General features: G+C 41.5%; 3 protein-coding genes across 22 annotated transcripts in view; 2 read left to right on the top strand and 1 right to left on the bottom strand.

The window, feature by feature from the left end:
* The window catches only part of NEK4 (NIMA related kinase 4), a 31,428-nt gene extending 28,302 nt beyond the window's left edge, over positions 1-3,126 (top strand). For 3 of the 10 annotated variants that reach the window (XM_084839758.1, XM_084839755.1, XM_084839752.1), the window contains one exon: positions 1-333. In XM_084839758.1, the coding sequence (XP_084695884.1) occupies positions 1-93 (93 nt within the window). In that variant the 3' untranslated portion in view covers positions 94-333. The other 7 variants (XM_084839759.1, XM_084839757.1, XM_084839760.1 and 4 more) reach the window with 5 other exon arrangements.
* Positions 1,382-8,173, bottom strand: SPCS1 (signal peptidase complex subunit 1). Its single transcript, XM_084839776.1, has 4 exons — positions 7,620-8,173; positions 5,481-5,540; positions 3,835-3,921; positions 1,382-3,424 (listed from the first exon to the last, which is right to left on the bottom strand). The coding sequence occupies exons 1-4, from the start codon at positions 8,037-8,039 to the stop codon at positions 3,302-3,304; spliced, it is 690 nt and encodes a 229-aa protein (XP_084695902.1). The 5' UTR covers positions 8,040-8,173; the 3' UTR covers positions 1,382-3,301.
* GLT8D1 (glycosyltransferase 8 domain containing 1) lies at positions 7,980-20,569 on the top strand. 11 transcript variants are annotated; one of them, XM_084839771.1, is made up of 12 exons: positions 7,980-8,193; positions 8,369-8,501; positions 9,767-9,884; positions 10,305-10,363; positions 10,469-10,567; positions 11,498-11,714; positions 13,914-14,031; positions 14,369-14,453; positions 16,511-16,623; positions 17,956-18,122; positions 19,011-19,123; positions 19,672-20,569. In XM_084839771.1, exons 4-12 carry the CDS (start codon positions 10,348-10,350, stop codon positions 19,860-19,862), a joined length of 1,119 nt encoding a protein of 372 aa, XP_084695897.1. In that variant the 5' UTR covers positions 7,980-8,193; positions 8,369-8,501; positions 9,767-9,884; positions 10,305-10,347; the 3' UTR covers positions 19,863-20,569. The 11 variants fall into 11 exon arrangements, with proteins under 11 accessions (XP_084695897.1, XP_084695895.1, XP_084695901.1 ...); XM_084839769.1 differs by having other exon boundaries at positions 9,762-9,884; XM_084839775.1 differs by lacking the exon at positions 9,767-9,884.
* The last annotated feature ends 1,776 nt before the right edge of the window (positions 20,570-22,345 follow it).

Here is a 22,345-nt window from a genome sequence, read left to right as displayed (position 1 = left end):
CTGTATTTGCGGGAGCTCATGGGAGAAAAATACACATCTTACAGCATGAAGGCTCGTCATTTAAAGTTCTTGGAAGAAAACGTGAAGCTCTGATGGATACCTCAATTGAATGAAGCACTCCTTCCTGAAGGAAAGAGCAAAACTTTATTCAATTCATTGTAGTTGATGGATTTTTATTTTCCTATATGCAATGATTTGTGGAGTATTTTTGCTCTACTGATTTTTATTGTTTGTACAGGTTCTTTAGTTTATAAATAGCAACACATGTTTATTAAAGGTAAGTTTGGATAAATGTTTGTTTTTTTTAAATATAAACGATAGCTAGCACTTTCTAAATATTTTGGCTTTTTTACATCCTAAATTCCTTTTAAATTTCAAACATCTTCAATTATCTTTAATAGTGCTATCTTGCATACAGTTACAAAGAAGTAACTCCACTAATTTCACTGGGCCTTGCATGTTGGTAACAGACTGCAGGACTGCAGCCCAAGCATAGAACTGTCTCTAAAAACAGTATAACCCCAATTTCCATGTACATAAAACCCAAGTACAATGAACTGTTGCAGAAATCTTTGAACTGGAAAGTTTCTAGGAAGCTGTTCCTACTTGATACAGAGGCCTGCTTGCATTTTCTTATGCCATCTTAAATTGGGCGTATAGAATGATGGGAGTCAAACTATCCTTTGGGACAAACCTGGCAAAGCTGCTCTAACTCCCTGGTACTTTGAATGGGTTGGATCCAGCATTTCATTCCTCAGGCACTAGCATGCTCAGAATGCTCCTACAGGTGGAAGATGGGAGGAAGAGGCCATTTTTGTTTTCCCCCCTTTTCCTGCAGCCTCTAGTACCACTTTCCCCAGTGTTCCAGAGGGTCCCCCAGCCCCCAGAGTAGATTTTCAGGGAGAATAAGGAGTTGCAGAGGAAGGGGGGGGAATGGAGAAAAGTGGCATCATCCTCCATTCCACCAGCAGAAATACTCTTCTGGATCAGAAGCTTCCCCACAGATTGAAAGGGCCCTTTTGCCTGCAGGAGATAAATGCTGGATTCAATCCATGCACTGTGGTGTTTTGTGTAAAGGTTCAGTTTTAAAAACATGAAGCTAACTTTTGATAAGTAAGAAACTTGGATCAAAGTATTTTCTTTGCTTAGGGGAAAAACCTATCTAGTTTACATCTGTTGAATATCAAAGGAAGGAGTTGTGCATACGTATGAATATTTTCTTCAGCTATACTAAAAACATAAGGGCCTTAGTTCTTGTAAGAGTAAATTCTGCAGTGATTTGACTTAAAGGACTCCTGGAAAGGTAAAGCCAAGTGACAGTCTGGCTACAAGCTTAGTAACAGCATAACCAGAGGATGGCTGTTCCTTTTTGAACCTTGGACAGCTGTGTGTGCACGTGCACACGTACGTACACAATCAGTTCGTTGCTTGCTTTTCTTTAGGCTCCTTTTTTGTCCTGTTTGATAAAATCTAAATATCCATACTCTATTTACAGCTGAATGAGGTAGGGTGTGGTGTGGGGGGCTGAGAAAGCAGAGGCACTTTTCACATAGATTGGCCACATTCACACAGAATAATAAGCCAGAAGGCCAGAGAATTCTGAAATACCATACACACAGCCTGTTCACACCCTCTTTGGTGCCTCCCACCAGCGGGAGCAGCTAAACTACTCAAGAAATTAAAACTTAGTATGCCATATGAAACATAACTCCTGTACTGATGGATTCCTTACAAGACAGCTTTCAGTTGCTGGTTAGTTTAGCTGCTCCTGCTAGTGTGTGGTGGTGGTGGGGAAATGACTGCTTAGATACCTTCAGGGGACGGGGCTTGGCGTCCAAGGAATCCCTGCTGTTACCTCTGATCTGAAATAACAGTGAGGATGTGGGCAGTGGGGGACTTGACAGATGCTGCAAGAAGTGGCCGCTCTTCTCAGAGCTGGTTGAGGCTGCATTACCTCCATGGGGACAACACTTGCATAAAGCTGGGGATTCAGACAGTGGTGGGAGAGGTGGCTGCTCCTCCCTGCACCAGCCAAGTCCTTTTCTCCATATTGAGAGAGGTATGGAATTCCATGTCTCTCTCAGCATGGATAAAGGCAAAATGGGTGGGGTGAATATGTCATTGGATGTGGCCAATACCTCCCCTGCACTAGGGGGAGGAGCATAGTGGCAGCAATAGGACTGTGTGCACAAGCAGGCAGCCCATGAACCAGTAAGATTCTGGCTTACTGCTTTGTGCAAATTCAGGGTTTGTACCCTTTATAGGGTTTGCTATAAAGTAGGCCATTCTTTTATCCCTGTTTTTACATTCATAGTCTGTCCAATGGTTTAGGAAATGTATTAACAATATAAAAACAACCAACGCTTCTGGTACCGGCAAGGCTAACAGGTTTAATGTGGCGTAAGCTTTCCTGGATCATATATTCCACATCATCAGATGCATTTGAAGCCACAGGTGACAGAATTGAATTCCCTTATATTATAACAGCAGTTTCACAGGGGAGTTTTCCTTTGTTCAAGGATGTCCACCTTAAGCTTAGTGTCCTGGTAGGTTGAAATGTACTACTACTGGTTTCCGGACTATTTACAATTGTCTATTTCAACCATACATATATGTAACTGGCACTCAGGATAACACTTCATTCATCTGATGAGGTGGACCGTAGTCCATGAAAGCTTATGCCATAATAAATTCATTAGTCTTTAATGTGCGATAAGACTTTGTTGTTTTTGCTGCAACAGACTAACATTGCTGCTCTTTTGGAAAATTTTGAATGTGTTCATCATATTCAAAACAAAAACAGCTCATTCAACACAGGTTCAGAATTATTCACCACAGGATGTTACAGTGGCCTCTAACAAGTTGCTTTAAAGAACTAGATCTGTATATCATAAAGTAGGTGAAAATTTGGTTTCCATGTTCAGAGACAGTGTACTTCTAATTACTAGGTGCAGGAGCAAGATTATTATTATAACCCTCCTTGAGATCTTCCCAGGACATCAGGTTGGCTACTGCTGGAGAGACAGATTCTGGACTAGAATATTATGTCCTAAGCAACATCTCCGCCTAATGCAGCTACTGTAGTATTTAACAGCAATGAAAATAAAATAAATAGAGTGCTACCTGAGTTCCAGGCTGCTGTAGTCAATAACTCCATATTTATTATAACTCACTCTCAAACTGCGGAGCCCATTTTGGAATACTGTCAGATTCAATTAAATAACAAGCCAAGTAAAGGAAGAAAAGTAATAGATTTTAAACCAAATTTAATGACAGAAAATGATACAAGATACGTAGTTTTTCAATTTTTAAGGTGCCTTTTTACTTTTCTGTCTGCTGGCTTCTTATCATCTGTTGCCGATTCCTGGACAGGTAGCCACTTCAGAGGGTTGCGACGGTATATGGGCCATGGAGGGAGTGTGAGCTGTAACAGAAGACACTTCTAAGAAAACTCAGATTTTTTCTTTGTTGGACGAAGTTTTTATAAAGACTAGAGCTTGGGCTAGACTTCAACTTTAAGAATAGGTACAAAGCAAGCTAAAGCTAAAAGGAATCTTTTGGAGCAGTGCTTCCATGCTTATAGTGCATTTATTTCAAATGTGGAGAATAAGAGCAGGATCAATGGAAATCTCAAAGGAAAACTAAAACAGAATGATCAAGGCAATGGTATTGCACAGATTAAAAGCACTGTAGTACATTGTCCAAAGAAACAACTTGTATTCATTTTGCATCGTGTGTGCTTGCATTATGGCTGTAATCTACCACAGCCTTCAAAGGATTTGTTATCTTGGCTACACTGTATATATTGTTTGCTATAAAAAGTCATGTTCTTACCAGGCATGATAAAGCAAATCCAGCCATTACTATGTAAACTGTCCAGCCAAACTGTTCAGTGATGTACCCATAAATAAAGCCAATTACCTACAAGAAACAATTAAAATTGGTCAAAGAAAATTATAGGCTACTCCCCAGATCCAATGTGACAGTGTTTAAAAGGGAGCACTGTAGCAGCTGAAATAATTTAGGAGGTTAGTGTTAGGAATTGACAACAGGATAGCATCAGCCTCTTAACTGCCACTCATTTGGACTTTTAGACTGTGTGGCTCAAGCCACATTAAAATATAAACATACAGGTTTGGATCCAATTTGTTCTTTCTGAGAATGGAAGGGACTGAGATTGAGTGGAGGCTTCTGCTGGAGAAGGCAGTTTCTGCCTATTGCCCCTGCAGCCCTCCACAATGTTCCACACAGTCCTCAACCCTCCAGAACAGCTTTTCGGGGAAGGAGGGATGAACTAAATTGCTTTCCCCCCTCCTCTGAGTTCCAATCACAAGAACTCCGAAACCAAGTCACATAAAATATAAACATAAAAATCAGAATACTTAAAACCATGCTTTGAGTTGTACTGGTGACTCTGATCTAGTGTTACTTTGAAAAGAGATCTTTATTTACATTACTTGTCTTCTATCTTAAACTGCTTAAGGCTGAAGTTGTAACCACACTTACTAGGGAGTAAGTTCCATTTATCTTTGTAGGGCTTACTTCAGTGTAAACATAATAGGGGAAGGCAACCTTTTGGGGGTAATGGGCTCTTTTGGCAATTTGAGAAACTGTCCTGGGCACTGCCACAAAATAGCTGCCATGCGAGGCATGGCAAAGGACAAGTAACTTTGCCCACAAGGCAAAGGTGGGGTCTGATCCCCAATACCTTAAATTTTGAACTCAGTTTTCAGCACCAGGAGAAATTAGTTCACAGTAATCCCAGCTGCTGGTAAGAAAGTATGTGAACTTCTTTAAAATGTGGAGTGGTAGGGCACCTTGGTGGGTGCTTAGAAAGGTGTCTGGGAGTGCATTCGTGGTCACGTGGTCACCATGTTGCCTACCTACCCTGATGTATAAGAACACACAACAATCATCAACTTGGCTTAAATATGCTAGATTAGGGGCGCAATCCTATCGCCGCTCGACAGTGGCTACATGGCCATAGGATTGGTTGGTTTCTGAGAACCGCCCTCAGAGCCTGTGCTCCAGGGTTGGTTCCCAGAGAACTGCCTCCCCATCCCCTCTCCCCTCGTAGGATCGTCCCCATACTCGCTGCTCATAAGAGCAGTGTGGAGTGGGCCAAAGGGGGCATTCCTGGGGGCGGGGAGTGCAGAAGTGCCGGTATGACACTTTCTGTGTGTCATCCAGCCTCCCCAACCCATGCTCTGATATCCGCGGTTAGACAGCTGAAGTTGGCCAACTGGCTGCAAATGCAGGGTGGCTGGAGCATGGAGTAAATGATACCCTCCGCACTCCTCCTGCTGTGCAGTTTGGAGGTGGCCGCCTATCCCCATAGGATTGCTCCATCTGCTTGCAATTCTAAACAGCTACTAGAGTGTAATCCCCGAACACAGTGGGACTTTCTGAGCTGCACTTGTAGTGTTATGTATGCTTCACTTTATACATAGTAGATAGCATTTTGATTTCATTATACTTACAGCAGAGAAAAGAATGATTCCTTGAAAAATCTGCTCTGCTAGTTTTTGGCCTTTGTAGTCCTGTGGAAAAAGAAAAGATCTGATAGCATTTCCACTTCCCTCGACGCCAGTGAGTCTAGTAGTTTTTGGAATAGTAGCACAGACAGACAATAAGCACTTCTGATAGTGCAGTAAGAAGGAAAAATACTGCAATAACAAACTGAAAATTAGTTTAAATCAAACAAGCTTGAGGACTCTTAAGTGAAGAGATCTTAACAAATGGGTGTTGCTATTCAATTTAAAGATAAACGGGGGGAGGAAGAGAATAAAGAATGAAGTTTATTGCCAGATCCTACACTGTGCTGTCAGAGTACACTTCAATACCAGTGCAAGGACCCACCCCTAGCCTTAGTGTGGCAGCTACTGATCCTGTTGCACTTCTGCTTGTCCTCATCTCTGCCACAGCACACAAGTGTCATGCAATGTATTTACACAGCACTGGTGGGGGATAGGCATAGAGTCAGATCACAATTTACTCCTTTGTGGCATCTTTAGTGCCAGCTAACTGTGGATGTCCCTAAGTAAGGATGTAGTCCTGCATCTTGCAGGTTTTGACAGTAGGTTTAACAAGTAGTTTTGCCTAACTAGGAGCAGAGCAGGATATCTCTGCCTTGTATGACAGGAAAACAATCCTGTTTCTGCCATAATGGCTGTAGCAGCTTTTGTAGGATAGTTCAGATGCTAGTTTCAAGTGATGTTTTCATGGCTTCACTTTGTTATTATTCTGAAGAATTGTTAACTGTCCTCCAATGAGTATTATACACTACAAAACAAGTGGAGGCTTCCAAAAATGTTTCCAAATAGCCAGAAATGTGGTGTGTTGGCCCAGAGACTCTGCATTAAAGAGATCCACATCACCATAGTGAGCAGTGTATCCACATCACAGCCAAGCATTTCTTGGTGGCTTTCATATGGCTTATTTAACAGGGAACAATCCTCAGTGCTTTACTTTTCTTACTGGAGTACCCCTATTGTATTTATGTTAACATCGCACTCTTGAACTACTACAATGATTATTAGCCTAAAATGCAAAGAATGTACTCTCTAACTGGTATGGTAAAAAATAATTTTATGAAGTGCTTTAGATACTAATAAAATATCCAAGTGCATTTAAAGCCAAGGGCCTGTCTGCACAAGCCCATAGTGGTAATGGAGAAAAACATAGCATAGTTATTCTATTCATGTTATGTCCAACTCATTTAAACTAGGGTAAGTCTTATATGTGCCTACTTGAGACAAAGTCCCATTGAACCCAATTTGGAATTTACTCCTAAATAAAGCTGTAGAGGCCCATTGATTGTGGCTCAAGACTGCAGTCCTCAACACACTGTACCTGGAACTGCTGCTTTTGACCTATAAATCTTTGACCCTGGAGGAGCACCAGTTCTCACATGTATGGAAGCTCTTGTCAGAGCACCCCCACAATCTGAAGTACAGAGGATAGCTTTGGGGGAGAGGGCCTTTGTGGAACACTCCCAGAGAGTACATTCATGTCCTTTTTATTCTTCCAGGCCTTTTAAACACATCAATGAAACATCTTCAATAGTCTTTCAATATTATTTTAGCTCTTTGTGTTAAATTACCTCTTGACAATTGTTTCATTCTTGTGTCCCAGTTTTGGATTTCATTGTCAAACTTGACTGTAGTATATTATTACACTTGTTTTACATGTATGTTGCCTATGGAATTACACTAATGTAAAAAGTCCCACTACAATAAAGAGGACTTCTGAGTAGAAGTCACTAGAGACTGGGCTTTAATCTTAAGACAACAATCAGTGAATGAGCTAAGGATGATGAGGGCAAGAGTTCTGATCCTAATTTTTCCTATAAGCCCCTGGCTGAGCAGAGAACGGTCTCCATTTTGTCGCTTAGCACGGATATCGGATCATCTGCTCTGCTTAGGACACGTCTGCTTTATTGTCGTAGGAAGTCAGGTAGTTCTCTATCCCGTGTCTAGGCGCCCTACCACTTCCTGCCCGACTTGAAAGCAGAGAGGAAGGCTCTGCTCTCCTTATTAATGGGGCCCTGCAAGCGAGAGCGATGCAATTCCAGCGCCTTCACGAAGGCGCCCGCATCCCCCCCGGCCCAAAGCCCTTACCATCTGTGTGGGGATGGAGCGGAATATGCTGAGCATGATGTCCGGCTGGAAGGCCAAGCTTCGGGATCCGTGGCCGCCGTCCAGGGGGAAAGGCGGCGGCGGCAGCTCTTGGGGCTCGGGCTGCAAAGCGGAGGCCGAGGCCAACGGGGGTTCCTCTGCCCTGCCTGGAGGAATCCCGCTCGCGGGCAGCTGAAAAGGGTCGCCCTGCGAATTGGCGTCCGTGGCGGAAGAGCCGAGCGAAGAGGAGTCGAACGGCGCTTCCGGCTCACTCGCTGAGGCAGCTCTGAGCCGCAAGGCGGGCGCTACCGAGCTCGCCGGAATCGACGCTTTCTTGCGTCGCCTCATGGCGCTTGGACTTCCGGGGCAGCTCGGGCGGGAAGAGTGCGGAGAGGCCTGGTTCCTCTGCTCAGGCCTCCACATAAACGAGCGTGTTCCCCGAGCTGAGTTCTCCGCCTCTCGCCCGGCGACCGGCCGCCCTTTAGGACACGGAGAGGCTTTTCTGCGGCCTGTGGAGCGCTTGCCTGCGTCTCCATGACAACAGGCGCGCGAGGAGCACTAGGACCCCCTCCCCCGGGTCAGAAGGGGCCTTAGCAGTGCCGAGCGTCTAGCGTGCGCCTGCCCATGCTTTGTTCTTGACCACGGCCAGAGTTTGCGTGTAGCCGTGGATAAGAACTTGGGGTTAACGGGCGGCTTTACACAAAACTGTGCGAACCCGCCTATTTATGCATTTATTTATTTTTTGCGATCAGGCGCTATGAAAGCCACCCTCTTATGCTCCAGCGGCTGACAACTTGCTGCTGCTGTTGAGTTGGCATCTCGCTCGTGGCTGCCAAGAGCCTGCGAAGGGATAAGAGCAACAGGAGGGTCTCTTTTTTCATGCAGGCAAGTAAGACCTGTGCAAATAGACAGAAGGAACTTATCTGCTCCTCCCTGTCTGCTTACCGCACCGCGTGTGTTATCTGCCCTGGAGAGGCATCATAAGTAATAAGCATAATGGCTTATTCTTGTTATTCATCTCTTTTCTTCTCATATGTGGAGCGTATCAGTCAGCTGGCCAGCCTTCCTTAGCTAATGACTGGTAGGCAAACAAGACATGCTGCTCCGTTTTGGAGGGAATAGGTAGTTGGTTTTTAACTGGTGGGTTGTAATCCATAGCTGACTTTACCTGCAGTGGGCTGTACCAGCGATGGGGAGAAACAAAGTGGATGGTGGAAAGAGATGAGGACAGAATTAGGCAGAGTAAAGGTAAAAATAATACATGAGATTAAACAAATTACATGTTGTAGGTTGGGGTTAAAAGTGGGTCCTGTGTCTAGAAAGGTTTATTCACTTATGCCAGGTGTGTAGGTGAATAAAATGGTAAGCCCAACAGCAGTGCAAAACAGTTACATACCTGCTGAATAACTGAATCTGTTTCACTTGCATCTAGCTGTGTTGGTTTGATGGCAATTCCAAAATTGGACAATTACTTTTTTTGAGAGAAGGTGAATGTATATTAAAATGTGAACTTCCAAGACTGGTGGAATTTATAGACTGAGTGCAGTCAATCAATTTGTCCCTGCACGAGGGACAATTATAACACCAATTATGTTAGTGGCATGTGAATAAAATTATAGTCTTGGTTTCAGCCAGTAGTTAATCTACACAGGAGTAGCTTCATTAAACACCAGTGGTATTGCCCCAGATTGTAGCTTGTGACCTATAGGCTGATCTATTAACTACCTCAGCCTACCCAAATTTTCATCCCAGAAGTGGTTGTTATTTTTTACTCTGTACACCTCATATTCCTACAATTCATAATGTAGGAAAATACTACCTTTTCATTTATTGATGACTACTTTTACCATGGAATAGCAGATTGTTCACTGAGAAGATTGCTCACAGTCTTCACCTACATTTTCATTGGTGTGCATCACCCTGGTTTACAGAGTAGCAGAGGCAGAAGTGTAGAAAGCAGGTGGTGTTCAATCACATGGAAACCGACAGATTGCAGCATATGTTTTAAAGAAGGCAGTGCTGTGGCAGCAATGACAATTCCTACCTTGGTGTTTGTGCAAAATGCCATACAGTAAAAATATGGTAGGAAATGAAGGGTTATGTTAAACTTGGATGAGATGTCTAAAGCCAAGTCTTCTCTCTCAGATCAGATTGCAGCCTGCTTCGTAGACAAAATTGCTTTGTATTTGTATCAGTTTGGGAGTGGACACTCTAATTATAGAAAGAGAATTGAGGATCTAAAACATGGGAGTAGCTTTCAGCATCCAAGTAAGTAAGTGGAATGAGCTGGCAAACTGTTATGGAAAAGATAGCTTGGAAATTACACCTCAAAATGTTTATCATGCTTGTTGTGCACATCGTAGAATCCTAGGTAGAGATGTGAAAGCTTGGGAAAAAACATAGAAAAAACCCAGACAAATTTTGGAGGAACCCCCCCCCCCAAATTTTCAAAAATCCCTGGGGGAAAAAGGGGGGAAGTGTTTAAAACAACAATTCGCTACCCCTCCCATTTTTCTGAGTTGTTTCCCCCCAGGCCTCCATTTCCCCAAACCTACTTAGATACTTACTTGAAATCTTTATTCATTACACGTAATAGTACTTTTTCTATTAAAATACCTTATCAGTTATCATATTTTTCAAGTTTGTGGAATGGTTCTGTTGTAGAGGTTCTCTGTTGTGTTTCTGTAGACTTTTGAAGAGGCTCAAATTTAATCCAGAACAAACTGAGGAAATGTCATTCAGAAAAGGTATTTTTCCCTAAACTGCATTTTTTAAAACAGTTTTAAATTCAAATACTCAAGATATACTTGGCCATTATTATGTTAACCATCTTTTTCTTTCTTCCGTTTCAGTAAATATTTTCATCCTAGTACTTGTTGTTGTTATATTTTTGCTAGTGCTGCATCACAACATACTAGGTCTCAGTGACCTCTTGAAAGGGGAATTATCAGGTATGATGCCTTTTTATTTTAGTAAGTCTGTGTTCCAGTAATCCTGTTTATTTGGTAGGAAACAAATCATTGTGTTAATAAAGTTATTTTTGCAAAAACTTTTTCTGTGCGAAATACATATTTCATGGCAGGCACTTTTCATGCACTTTTGTTCCAGTTTTGAACTGTACTTAATGAAAACACTTATCTACTCTACTATTAGATCCTAATAATTCCCTGTTTTTATTGTTACTTAACATATGTCACTAACAACATGCCAGGGATTGCTAAAAGAAAAATAGTGCCTGCCTGGTGGGCTTCTTATTTATTACTGGTGAAACATGAGTTCTGAAATGTAGTTGGAACTCCACCTTTTACCTTGGCTAATATAGCCACACAGAAATGTTACATCATTTAAAGTATAGCTTTCATATCAAACTTGATTTTAATTAGTCCAAAGATCTTAACAGTCTTCTTGTCTGGGAGTAACTTTAATCAGGTCATCACCACATCATTGAGAAGAGAGAAAAGATTTGATTGAAAATCTGTTAAAATAGCTTTCTAGTAGTCCAATGGAAGTGGTTGAAGAAATAAAGGAAATGTGTAAAAATATATATAAAGTGTGATCCAGTCAATGTTAAGTAGTGAAATCTTAGATAAAAGAGAATTAAGCATGGACTTAACTTTCTCGCTGAAATCAACAGGCCTTAAAAATGATTGACATTGGGTGCTTCTCAGTACCTGTTGCTGGGGAACACGAGTGGGAGGATGCTATTGCTTTCATGTCCTGCTTGTGGGCTTCCCATTGGGGCATCTGGATGGCTACTGTGGGAACAGAATGCTGGACTAGGTAGCCCTTGGGTCTAGTCCAGCAGGGCTCTTCTTATGTTCTTATGACCATGCCCATAATGTTGTTTATCTAATGTGATATGCCGTGCCATTGTCCTGCAGATTCAAGTCCATTAGGACTCCAACCAATAGATTTTATACCTGAGGCTCCTCAAAGGTTAACAGAAGGCCAAAATGACAAGGAAATTCCTGTGGTCATTACAGCATCTGATGGCAGGCTTGGTGGTGTAATTGCAGCTATGAACAGTATTCAGCAAAACACCAAGTCCAATGTGGCTTTCCACATTGTAACATTGAATGACACAGTGGACCACTTGAGGTAAAGTATGCTTGTGGAATTTTGTTGCCCACAAACGTGTTCCTCTCTCTGTCTGTCAGTCCTTTACTCTTTTCAAGGAGTAATTACAGATAAGAGTCGAACAACTGCCTGTTTGAGGAAACCCACCTCATTGCCTTGTAAGATTGTAGGTGTGCGCAATATTTGACATGAGCAGCAAATTGGTTACATATAATTGTAGAGAAACAGGTGTCACTAAGAAGGGACAATTCAGAGAGTTACTCCTGGAAATACTGCTCACTGTTATCACATTACAGGACCTATCTTTGTACAATATTGAAAATTAAACTTTCCTCATGAATGGACCTTGTCTAGCCACATCTATTAGTTAAACTGAAAAACAAAACAATAACCAGTTCACTTAATCCCTACTTTGGGGTTAGAAATTCAGGCTCTTGCCCCAATATTATAGTGCAAGAGAATCCTCTTTGAATCCTCTAGAGCAGGGGTGGGCAACTTGTGGCCTTCCAGATTATTTGGCCTACAACTCCCAGCATATCCAGCACAGCCAATGGCAGTCTGGAGGGCCACAAGTTGTCTGCCCCTGCTCCAGAGCCTTATGTCTGTAACTAACCCATTGTAAGCCAATCAACCCATGATGAAATCCATCCCTATTAGTTGTGAAAATCTGAATCAGGAAAAGGTGGCAATTTTTTGTTGAAATCCAGCTCACGCTCGTGCTACCTAGTATCCTACTTACTTTATTTAGCTTTACATAATGGGCAGTGTCCTGTGCTGTCCGTGTGCCAACAGGACCTACCGCTAGTGCAACAGGGAGCTAGCGGTTGTTAAAGCAACTCAAGAGCAGCAGAAATACTCATTTTTGGAATAGGGCAGGTCAGCAGAGCTTGCAGAAAGAAGCTCCGCTGCCCTGTCCTGATATGGAGGTGAGTGTTTCCACTCGTTTTCGGGATTCCTTTACAAAGAGCTAACTTCCAGTTACACAAGCAGTGCGTTCCACTGGTGCAACAGGAGCTCAGTATCCCCATTGGATACTGCTCAGTGTCCTTATCTTATTTGACCTTAGAACCACCATCTGAGAAGGAACATTGATATTCCCATTTTATAGATGAGAAACTGAGGCTGAAAGTTAATAATGCAGAAGGAGACTTTGGTGTCAAAGTTCAATGTTCATTTCATTCATTCATCCATTGTATTTCTATACTGCCCCATAGCCAAAGCGCTCTGGGCAGTTCACAAAAATTAAAAACCATTAAAATACATGATACAAAGTACAAAAACCTTTTACATAAAAATATATAAACAGAAAGCATATGAACAGACAACGTATCTATTATTGTCATTGTTATTAATAACAAAAAATAATCATATATTATGCTGTTAGCCATTTTGCATAGAAAGGCAGGGTAAAAATCACCAAGATAAATTTTAAAAACTCCAAATACTCATATTGTCAGAATATTTAATATATAGTCAAACTTGAACTCATGAGCAGTTATAGGACATTCCATTACGTTTCTTTCCAAAATATATATCTTGGTGTTGTGGTACAACATTGCCAAGCCTCATAAGGCTTACATGTATGACTCTGCAAATTAGATTTAAAAACAGCACTTACAGTTGAAGTTTATTTAAGATTGTGTTATTAAAGTGCCTCATAAAGACCAGAACTTAAACTAAAACATGGTTTTGCAGTGTCACAGTTTCAAGTCTGCATGATACATTTTGAGCTGTGACCCCCACCTGAGCCATGCAAATGTTTAGGCACTAGTATGCACACATCCCCTTAATCCAGGGGTTTCCCTTGGGTCCTCAGATGTTGTTCTACAACCCCATCTCCAGTCAGCATGGCTGACGGTCAGGGATGATGGGAGTTGTAGTCCAGTAACATCTGGGGACCCAAGTTTTGGAACCACTGCCTTAATCCTTGGTAGGGAGACTTTAGGCCTGCCGCTGCCTTGATGATGGATGTTTAGGGATACATTTGGCATTTAAAGCACTGCATTGAACCTTTCCTTTACCACACTGATGCCACTTACTTGTTCAGCCATATTTCTGGACAACTCTGCAATCTTCTGGAGGCCGTCTGAATCTAGAGTATTCCTAATGTTCTGTTCTTATGGACTTGTTCAGTTTATTGCACTTCCCAACAATCACGGGAAGACATGTATCCTAATTTTTCAATAAGCTTTGATGTTTCCTGCTGTCTTTCCTATGCAGGTCATGGCTTAGTAAAACAAGTCTGAAAAATGTGAAATACCGAATTTTGGATTTCGACCCTCATATACTGGATGGAAAAGTGCAGGTTGACTCAGAAATGCCAGATTCCATAAAACCTGTGAGTACTAGTGCTGAATTATATTTTAAGTATAAGTTGCTTGCAGATTGCTGATCATTTGAGTAAATATATGCTTAGATATTAGGACCCTGAAAAATCTGACCTATAACTATTGCTGTGATTAGTGTTCTTGATCCTATGGTATTTATCTAATTAAGTTGGGATGGCTCTGATAAACACATTTGGAAATTACACCAACAATTTTGTTTCAGCAAATTGTTTTACTATAACCTTGTTGGTGATTGGGAAGGTATAATCAAGACATATTGTTACTAGGAAACTACTTAATACTTGACATGTCAGTTTCCTTTCATTCTTTTTGTTTGTTTATATCTAGCTAACCTTTGCAAGGTTCTACCTGCCTAATTGGGTCCCTAATGCAGAAAAGGCCATTTATTTGGATGATGATGTGATTGTGCAAGGTATGGGAAGTTTTCTTCCTGCAAGGACTTTAAGACATGGAAATGATCTTTCTATAGATAACTGTGTCTTGAGGAAACAAGAACAATTCTATATCACTTAAGGAAAGTATAACAACTCCTATAACTTGTACTGACATTTTAATTTATCTTTCTGTAGTAATCCTAATACTTAAGCTATCAAATAAATATTTAGTGTAGCCTTCCCAACCTGGTGCCCTCCAGATGTGTTGGACCACAACTTCCATCATCCCCTGCCAGCATGACCACTGACTTAGTGGGGCGGTTCACACATAACACTAAGCCATGGTTTACAATGCTATGTTTGAGGAAGCCTTGGGCTCATGCACATTTACCTCCCTCTTCCTCCTGCCTTGCAGCTGATAGGATAAATAAATCAGGATTCTGTTCCACTTTAGCTGATTCCTGGATTGTCTTTTATGTGTGAATCATGGTTTAAAATAAACTATATTCAATTACAAACCAAGCCAACTTCAAACTATAGGTTCAAAAGGGTGGGGTGGGGAACATGTGGCCTTCCAGATTATGTTGGATTGCAACTCCCATCAGCTTCAGCTAGCACAGCCAATGATGAGGGATGATGGGAGTTATAGTTCAACATCTGGAGGGCCACATGTTCCCTATCCCTTTTCTAAAGTGAAATTGAGTCCTGTTTTTTCCCCTCATCCTGTATATGCAGGAGGAGGAAAGGAAAGCTCAGAGTGTGCTTTGCATGGCTCCTTCCTGCTTATGCATGTAGCACTAAACTGTGGTTTAGCATTACATGTGAACACAGTCAACTGAGCGTGTACCAACCAAGTTGTAAGGTATGACATTGGGCCTGTTCACATGTAACAGCGCCAAATTGTGGGTTAATTAATTATGGCAGTGCGTGCCATTTCTGCTTTGCATAATCAACCTCCAGTTGGCCCAAAATAATCATAGGTTAACTGTGGGTTGTTTAACCCATGAATATCCCGTAATGTTTGGGTTTGCACATTGCAGACAACTCCAATTGGAGATTGATTGTGCAAAGTGGAAGCAGCATGCACTGGGCATGAGAGGATGCGGAAGTCCTGTTCCGCTAGTGGTATCCCTCTGCTGGCAGAACCATGATGTATGATCCAAAACAGATTATGCAGGTAGATACAACAGCATAGATGTTTAGATTTGAGAAACAGTAATAAAGCATCTTCATAGTGGTATGAGAGAAGATATTTCATGTAACTGAAATGGCTTTTTAAGAGATGCAGCCATTGATTCTCTGTATTTCATAACTTGAAATATGAAATTGCATTGAGCTACACATCCCAATTTGAGCTCCAAATATCACTAGATTCTTACCAGCATTAGAGACTGAGATGCAGCTTCTTTAAAGTATGCCAGACATTTAGGTAATAAAATTTGTAGCTGAAATTAACTTGCACAAGCCAAAACCATATTCAGGTTTTTACAGTGTTCTTTACAGTGTTCTTTATTATTGCACATTTATTTATATTACATATATGAAAATAAAGCCCCATTTTGAATTAAATGAAATTATTGGGGGCAAGATTATGGGTGGGATCCAAAGAGCTACTTTAGGTACAACCCTTGGTATGAGTTATCCAATGAGATTCTCAATGTTTCTTCTTCGAACATCACATGCCCATAGCACAGCCTTGCCCAATCTGGTGCCCTTCAGATGTTTTGAACCCCCATCAGCCCTTGCCAACATGGCCAGAGGTTAGGAATGCTGGGAGCTCTAGTCTGAAACATCTGGAGGGCACCAGGTTGGAAAGGCTGCCATAGTATATCACAAGCTGCTTTAGAAATTCCCTTCAGTTTGCTATGTGGCACAGGAAGCTTTTGTTCAAGAAACATTTATCCTGAGCCTCCTTTGACAGGCAGAACTACTTTGATTCTTTTATGTTTTTCATTTTAGTGGCATTGATTTGGAGTAATTTCCTGCATGTAGATCTGAGTGTTGGAAAGGGTTGTGCAAGACACGCTTGCAAAAAGAATACTTGGGAGAATGTCTTTTGACTATGAGTTTGTTTTTGCTTGGGTTGCATTTTCAGATGATATTCTTGAACTTTACAACACCCCACTGCAACAGGGCCATGCAGCTGCATTCTCGGATGATTGTGACTCTACCTCAAATAAGTTTGCAGTCCGTGGAGCAGGAAACCAGGTGCAAACGATTCTAAAAGAAGAATGAATATCACAGGCCCCAGTTTTTTAGACGTTGCCTCTACTCTTGTGGTTGCATTCTTGATTTCAAAGTTTGCAGGGATGCTTTATGGCTTTGCAGTTGCCTAGACATTGAATGAGGCTAAGCATTCATATTTCGCTTGAGTTTTAGAGCTGGGAGCTTTAGCTTTCTGTTAGCATTCTTCATAATTCTAGTCCATATTGGTCAGTAGCCGAAATCATTTTCTTGAAACAGTGAAAGCATATACCTTCTGTATGCAAAGGCAACAGTACTGGAGTGCCTTGAACTCTTATTAGGATACTGGGAACTGGGGTTTTATCCTACATGTCCCGAGGAGATCCATTTCTACCTTACGTTCATCAGAAGCAATGCTTCAACTTCCTGTTCACCAGCAAGTAACATCTGTTCAATATGCTAAGGATATGATAGCTGTCGCTTGCATACTTGAACAGGCAGGAAGGGGGAAGCAGACTATCTTTGAGTAACTGTAAGTTCCCCACTTTCCAGGACTATCTGCTGGATAGGAAGGGAGCCTTAATCTTTTCTTTGTCTACAAGGAATGGGCAATAGGACAGAAGGCCATAAGTAAAGTGTTAAATTATAAAGCAGCTAACCAGCTTTTGTAATTACTTTGCCTTGCTTCAGTACAGTTATTGATGGTACCTGCAAACTAATAACTTAAACAACAACCACACAACCAGATAACATTTAGGGCGCAATCCTATCCAGATAGGTGACCACCTATCCAAAGCAGGGCAGGAGAAGCACAGAGGAGATTGTTCCCTCTGCGCTTCTCCTGCCCTGCATTTTTGGCTAGGCAGCCGACTGCGGCTGTCTAGCCACAGGAGAGCTGTGTGGGGGAGGCGGGGGGAGGCTGCTGTACAATACATTGGATATGTCATACAGGCATTTATGCCCTTTCCACCCTGGAACGCCCCCAGGCATGCCCCTTTTCGGCCGCTCCGCACTCCTTTTGCGAGCATGGAGGCTGGGGCTGTTCCACACTGCCTCCGAGGCAGCACAGAAGTGTGCGGAGGTTGGTTCTCCAGGAAACAACCTTGGAGTGCAGTCTCCGAGGTCAGTTCCTGGAAAACAACATATCCTATGGCTGTCTAGCCACTGTTTAGCGGCCATAGGATTGCTCCCTCCATTATACTAGGCCTAAGCCTTTTAGAATATGGGTTCTCTTTCATCTTTTGATTAAAAATGTTTTGGTTTTCAGCCTAGAGAGAAGACATGTGACAAAGGAAGTTTTTTGCTAGGAGGTGTTTGAAGTTGTAGCTGAAACCCAATTTCTTTTTTACTTTTCAGTATAATTACATTGGATTTCTTGATTATAAAAAAGAAACAGTTCGGAAGCTATCCATGAAAGCAAGCACCTGCTCTTTCAATCCGGGTGTCTTTGTTGCAAATCTGACTGAATGGAAACTTCAGAATGTCACTAAGCAGTTGGAGAAATGGATGGCACTTAATGTTGTGTGCGTATGTTCGGTTTTGAGCTTAACACTCCGGAGTAGGGGAAGGGAAGAGTGATGAATGGCCAAATGTATGGCTCATGTTGCTGATAATCCTTTTCTGTACTTGTCATCCCAGATCTGGACCACTGCTAAAATCAGCCTTGTGTCTGCCACTGTACCCATGCCTCGTCTTAACTTTGCACTGACTGCATGCCACTTTCCACATCAACTTCAAGCTCTTAGTCCTGAGTGTGAAAGTTTTTCAGTTCTGTTGTCTTTTACTTCAGACTCCTTACCTCAGACCTCTAAGCTACTTTCCTCCTTCCAGTTCTTTCTCTTGACGAACTACTTCAAAGAATTTCATGAGCCAATGCCATACCTTCTGCTACTGGGTAGCCGTGCTTTGTCAGGCTCTTTCCTCTGCATCTATCCTGTCTGATATGCTTTGAGCAGGAAATACTAGTGATGTTGCACTTTGGGGGCAATTCACATTCTCAGTAATTCTTACCACAACTCTTTAGGATAGGTCAGTATTATCCTCCTATTGCAGATAGCTGGAGAGGGATGTTCTCACTGCTCCCCCACCCCTCTCCCTAGGTGGCCTTCATGGCAAAGGCGAGACTTCAGCCAGTTGACTTTCTTAGCTGTGCTGTGCTAGCACTCAAGATTCTTTTATTTTTCTGGCTCATAGCCCAAAGTGACGGTTTTTTATGCTGTGCAGTGGCCAAGTCCATTAGCAAGAAAGTATTTATTTAAAAAAGTTGTACAAACACTCTGTTCATGAATAGAATAATTTGATTAACATAGAATCATTCTTTCCCATTCATAGATAAGTATTTATCTACTTAAAACGTTATCCATGTTGTGTCTTCACCTGGTTAATTTTTCTTTTTTTAAATCTCTGACTAGAGAGGAGATATACAGTAGGACTCTTGCAGGCAGTTTCACCACACCCCCTCTGCTCATTGTATTTTACAAGCAGCATTCAAACATTGATCCTATGTGGAACGTGCGCCATCTTGGTAAGTATAGGGGAAAAAAACCTGACACTAATTACGCTGTTGCCAAACTGAAGCTAGTTTGATTGACATGGCTGGGGCTGTGCTTGTTTTCTCCATCACCACCACCACCATTTTCAGAGATCCTTTAATGAAACTACTGACTTACCTCCTGAGAGGGTCGCTCTCTGATCTCTTTTCTACATATTTAAAAGCTTGACCTTGTTATAAAATGGCTTATTTGAAATGTTAGTGTTGTATGTGAATATGCACTTAGTGGCTGCTTCAGGAGGCATTTCTAGATATACCTTAATGCTGACCATTCAGGACTCCCTGCTATAACCTCTCAACTGGCCTAATTTTAGGGGTCGGGTGGGGACAGGAAAGATATTCCTAATGATAAAGCTATTCAACCTGTCCAAAAATGACTGAAAAAAGCTGAAAAATACAGATTCTGCTAGGAACTTTGATTATGTGACTCACTAGTTTTTAAGATTGTAAGTCGGCCTAAATCTTTTGAGAGAAGGCAGGATAGAAATCGGAATTCACTGTTTTTGTCGTTCAATTCCAAGGTTCGAGTGCTGGCAAAAGATATTCACCAGAGTTTGTGAAAGCTGCCAAGCTGCTCCATTGGAATGGGCACTTCAAACCCTGGGGAAGGACAGCATCGTATGCAGATATTTGGGAAAAATGGTACATTCCTGATCCTAGTGGCAAATTCAACTTGATTCGGAGGCATGCTGATATCTACGAGGCAAAATAAAATGGAGTTGACACCTGTCTTTTCTCAGGAAACTTATCGGATGACAGAGTGAAATCAGTAATGCTACATCCACCTAGTTTATATTAAAATGGAGAAACACAGAAGCACTTGAACTTGTTTCCTTAAAAAGGAGGCAGCTTCATGTCTTCCAGCGTGAGAAGCAGAATACCTCCATGAACTAGCATTTTGGACTAAATTGACTGTTCAAGATTGACCTCCTAGGGATAAAATGATACAAAACTTCACCCAGCAATGTACCACAGCTACTGCTGGGTGGCTGCCACACATCTTGCACAGCAACTTAGCCTGCAACCCTATACACACTTATCTGGGAATAGGTCCCACTGAACTTAGTCGGGCTTACTTCTAAGTAGACACATAGGGTTGTACTATTAATATACTAAAAAGCTGCTACTTTTTCCTTTTGTGTAACCTGTGAATATAAGCTTGTATGTTAAAACTTTCTATTTCTTGAAAACTTACTCAAATTCTTACAGCTAATTTGTTTGGTAGATTTAATCTGTATTTAAAAAAACTAGGTATCTAGGAAACTCAACACTAATGCAACCTTCTTTAAAAATTGTGGAGGAAGCCACTATAAATGTATTTTGTTGTATTCAGACCAATCCGTACTTGACAATTGCTCTTTGAATGATAATGTGTGTTTTACAATATATTCTTCCTAATAAATGAACTTTGGTGCTTAACCAGTTATCATTTTGGAAGCAAATGGGCAAAAATATATATATTTTTTAACAGCAGAATGGCCTACGAGGATTTACAGAATATTGATGGCAATTGAGCTTATAAAGAAAACTCACCGTATTACCTATAGACAAACTTTGTTGTTGTTCAGTCGTGTCCGACTCTTCGTGACCCCATGGACCATAGCATGCCAGGCCTTCCTGTCCTCCGCTCTCTCCCAGAGCGTGCTCAAGTCCATATTCATTGCATCAGTGATAGACAAACTTGTAGGTTCACAATGAACACCAAAGGGAGGAGCTTCTGTCTTTACCTCTGGCTGGTGAGGAAACATGCTACTGTACAATCACAGCTATGCTAAAATCCTGAGATTTCCTGGAGTTTTGTCAGTTTTGTTCCTGGGGGAGTTTAAAAAAAAGTCTAGAGGAGCCAGAAGTCAAGTAGACTTATGTGGATCTACTGATCATCTATGGCTGAGTGAAGACATATGATGTTAGGGGTTGAAAACAAAGTTAACTGGATGGCTGGGGGAAGAATTAGGGTTTAGGGCACAAAATTAAAACTCCTCCCTGGTATTATACAGGCATGATTCAGCAGCGATAAAAAGTAACTTTTAAATTATAAGTTTGAAGGTGGCAGCTAAGGTCAGTGAAAAAAAAGGTGTCTTTTATTCCTTCCCACACCCTGTCCTGGGAGGCCTGAACAGCACTACAAGACCAGAATCCTGAACAGGAGCATTCCTTTTAGACTTAAGTGGCGTAATAGATATAATTTTATCAGAACATTCCAAACTTGGGCTAATGTGAAGACAAATGGGACTTCCAAAATACTGTACTGCATCCCTTAATGCACTGCAATATTTTTTTGCAGTCACAGTTGTTTGTAGTTAGCCCAAGTCTTCTATAACATATATTACACCTGTTAAATCTTGCATATAGTGATTGGGGGTGGGAGGAAGGATTCTTTTAAGTTAGAACAACTGTTTTGGGTATACTGAATAGAACAAGCTAGTCTATTGTCTATAAACAAGCATTATTTTGTAGGATACAAAAATACAGCTAGTTTTTTTTAAAACTAGCGAATCCTTTAACAGCTACTTTTTGGAAAGCATAGATTAAGTTCACCATCAGTTATGTTTAAGTATTTTTGAGTTGACTCCTTCCAGCATGTATGAAATATACAATTTAAAGCACAACAAACTGCTATCACAAATGTACAAAAATGTTACCTACTTGAAAACTAGTAAGGGTCTGTCACCGCAACAAGCTGCAACTGTCACTGAACTTCCCTTGCAATGGTTATGTATTCCTTCATTGTTCAACTTCTCAATACATTTTCTTTTATTGTTTACTCTGCCTGCAGGCCCATGTTGTGCATTTGCTCTAGGCTTGTAAGTCTCTGACTTCAGAGGTCCTGAGGCAGGCCCAAAGGGTCAAGGCTCCTTTGGTTGCCACTAGTTCAGTTGCTCTAGGTGTTACAAGCTATGGGCAAGACAACTATCTGCTTACACAGACTAGAGAAACCTTGGGAAGTTTATGAACAGCATCAAGTATTTACAATATAATGTTTTGTTGGAGAGGTTGAGCAATCAACTCTTGCTATTTTTGTACATAGCTTTAAGAATCATGAACATTGCTCTTGAAAGTATCCAAAAAATGAGGTTTGCTCAGTGTAGATAGCTTGGTGAAGCTGAACTAATACTTGCATAATATGGTGCACACTTCTATATAGATCTACAAACTCTTCAGTTAAGATCACAACACTCCAACTGACAGAGGGAA

Source organism: Heloderma suspectum, chromosome 2 (genome assembly GCF_057233095.1).
Source record: "Heloderma suspectum isolate Gila_16-S chromosome 2, 16-S_ref, whole genome shotgun sequence".
Classification (NCBI taxonomy): domain Eukaryota; kingdom Metazoa; phylum Chordata; class Lepidosauria; order Squamata; family Helodermatidae; genus Heloderma; species Heloderma suspectum.
Note: the sequence above shows the minus strand (reverse complement) of the source record. Positions and strands in the feature narration are given on the sequence as shown.

Bases quoted from the DNA above. Each gene is read 5' to 3' on its own strand.
- GLT8D1 (XM_084839765.1), top strand. From the start codon at position 9,716: ATGTTAAACTTGGATGAGATGTCTAAAGCCAAGTCTTCTCTCTCAGAT. The intron at 10,364-10,468 runs GTATTTTTCCCT...CTTCCGTTTCAG, and splicing joins GGAAATGTCATTCAGAAAAG to TAAATATTTTCATCCTAGTA. The intron at 19,124-19,671 runs GTAAGTATAGGG...TTCAATTCCAAG, and splicing joins GTGGAACGTGCGCCATCTTG to GTTCGAGTGCTGGCAAAAGA.
- SPCS1 (XM_084839776.1), bottom strand. From the start codon at position 8,039: ATGTGGAGGCCTGAGCAGAGGAACCAGGCCTCTCCGCACTCTTCCCGC. The intron at 5,541-7,619 runs GTAAGGGCTTTG...CTTTTTCCACAG, and splicing joins GCTCCATCCCCACACAGATG to GACTACAAAGGCCAAAAACT. The intron at 3,425-3,834 runs GTAAGAACATGA...CTTCTGTTACAG, and splicing joins GATTTGCTTTATCATGCCTG to CTCACACTCCCTCCATGGCC.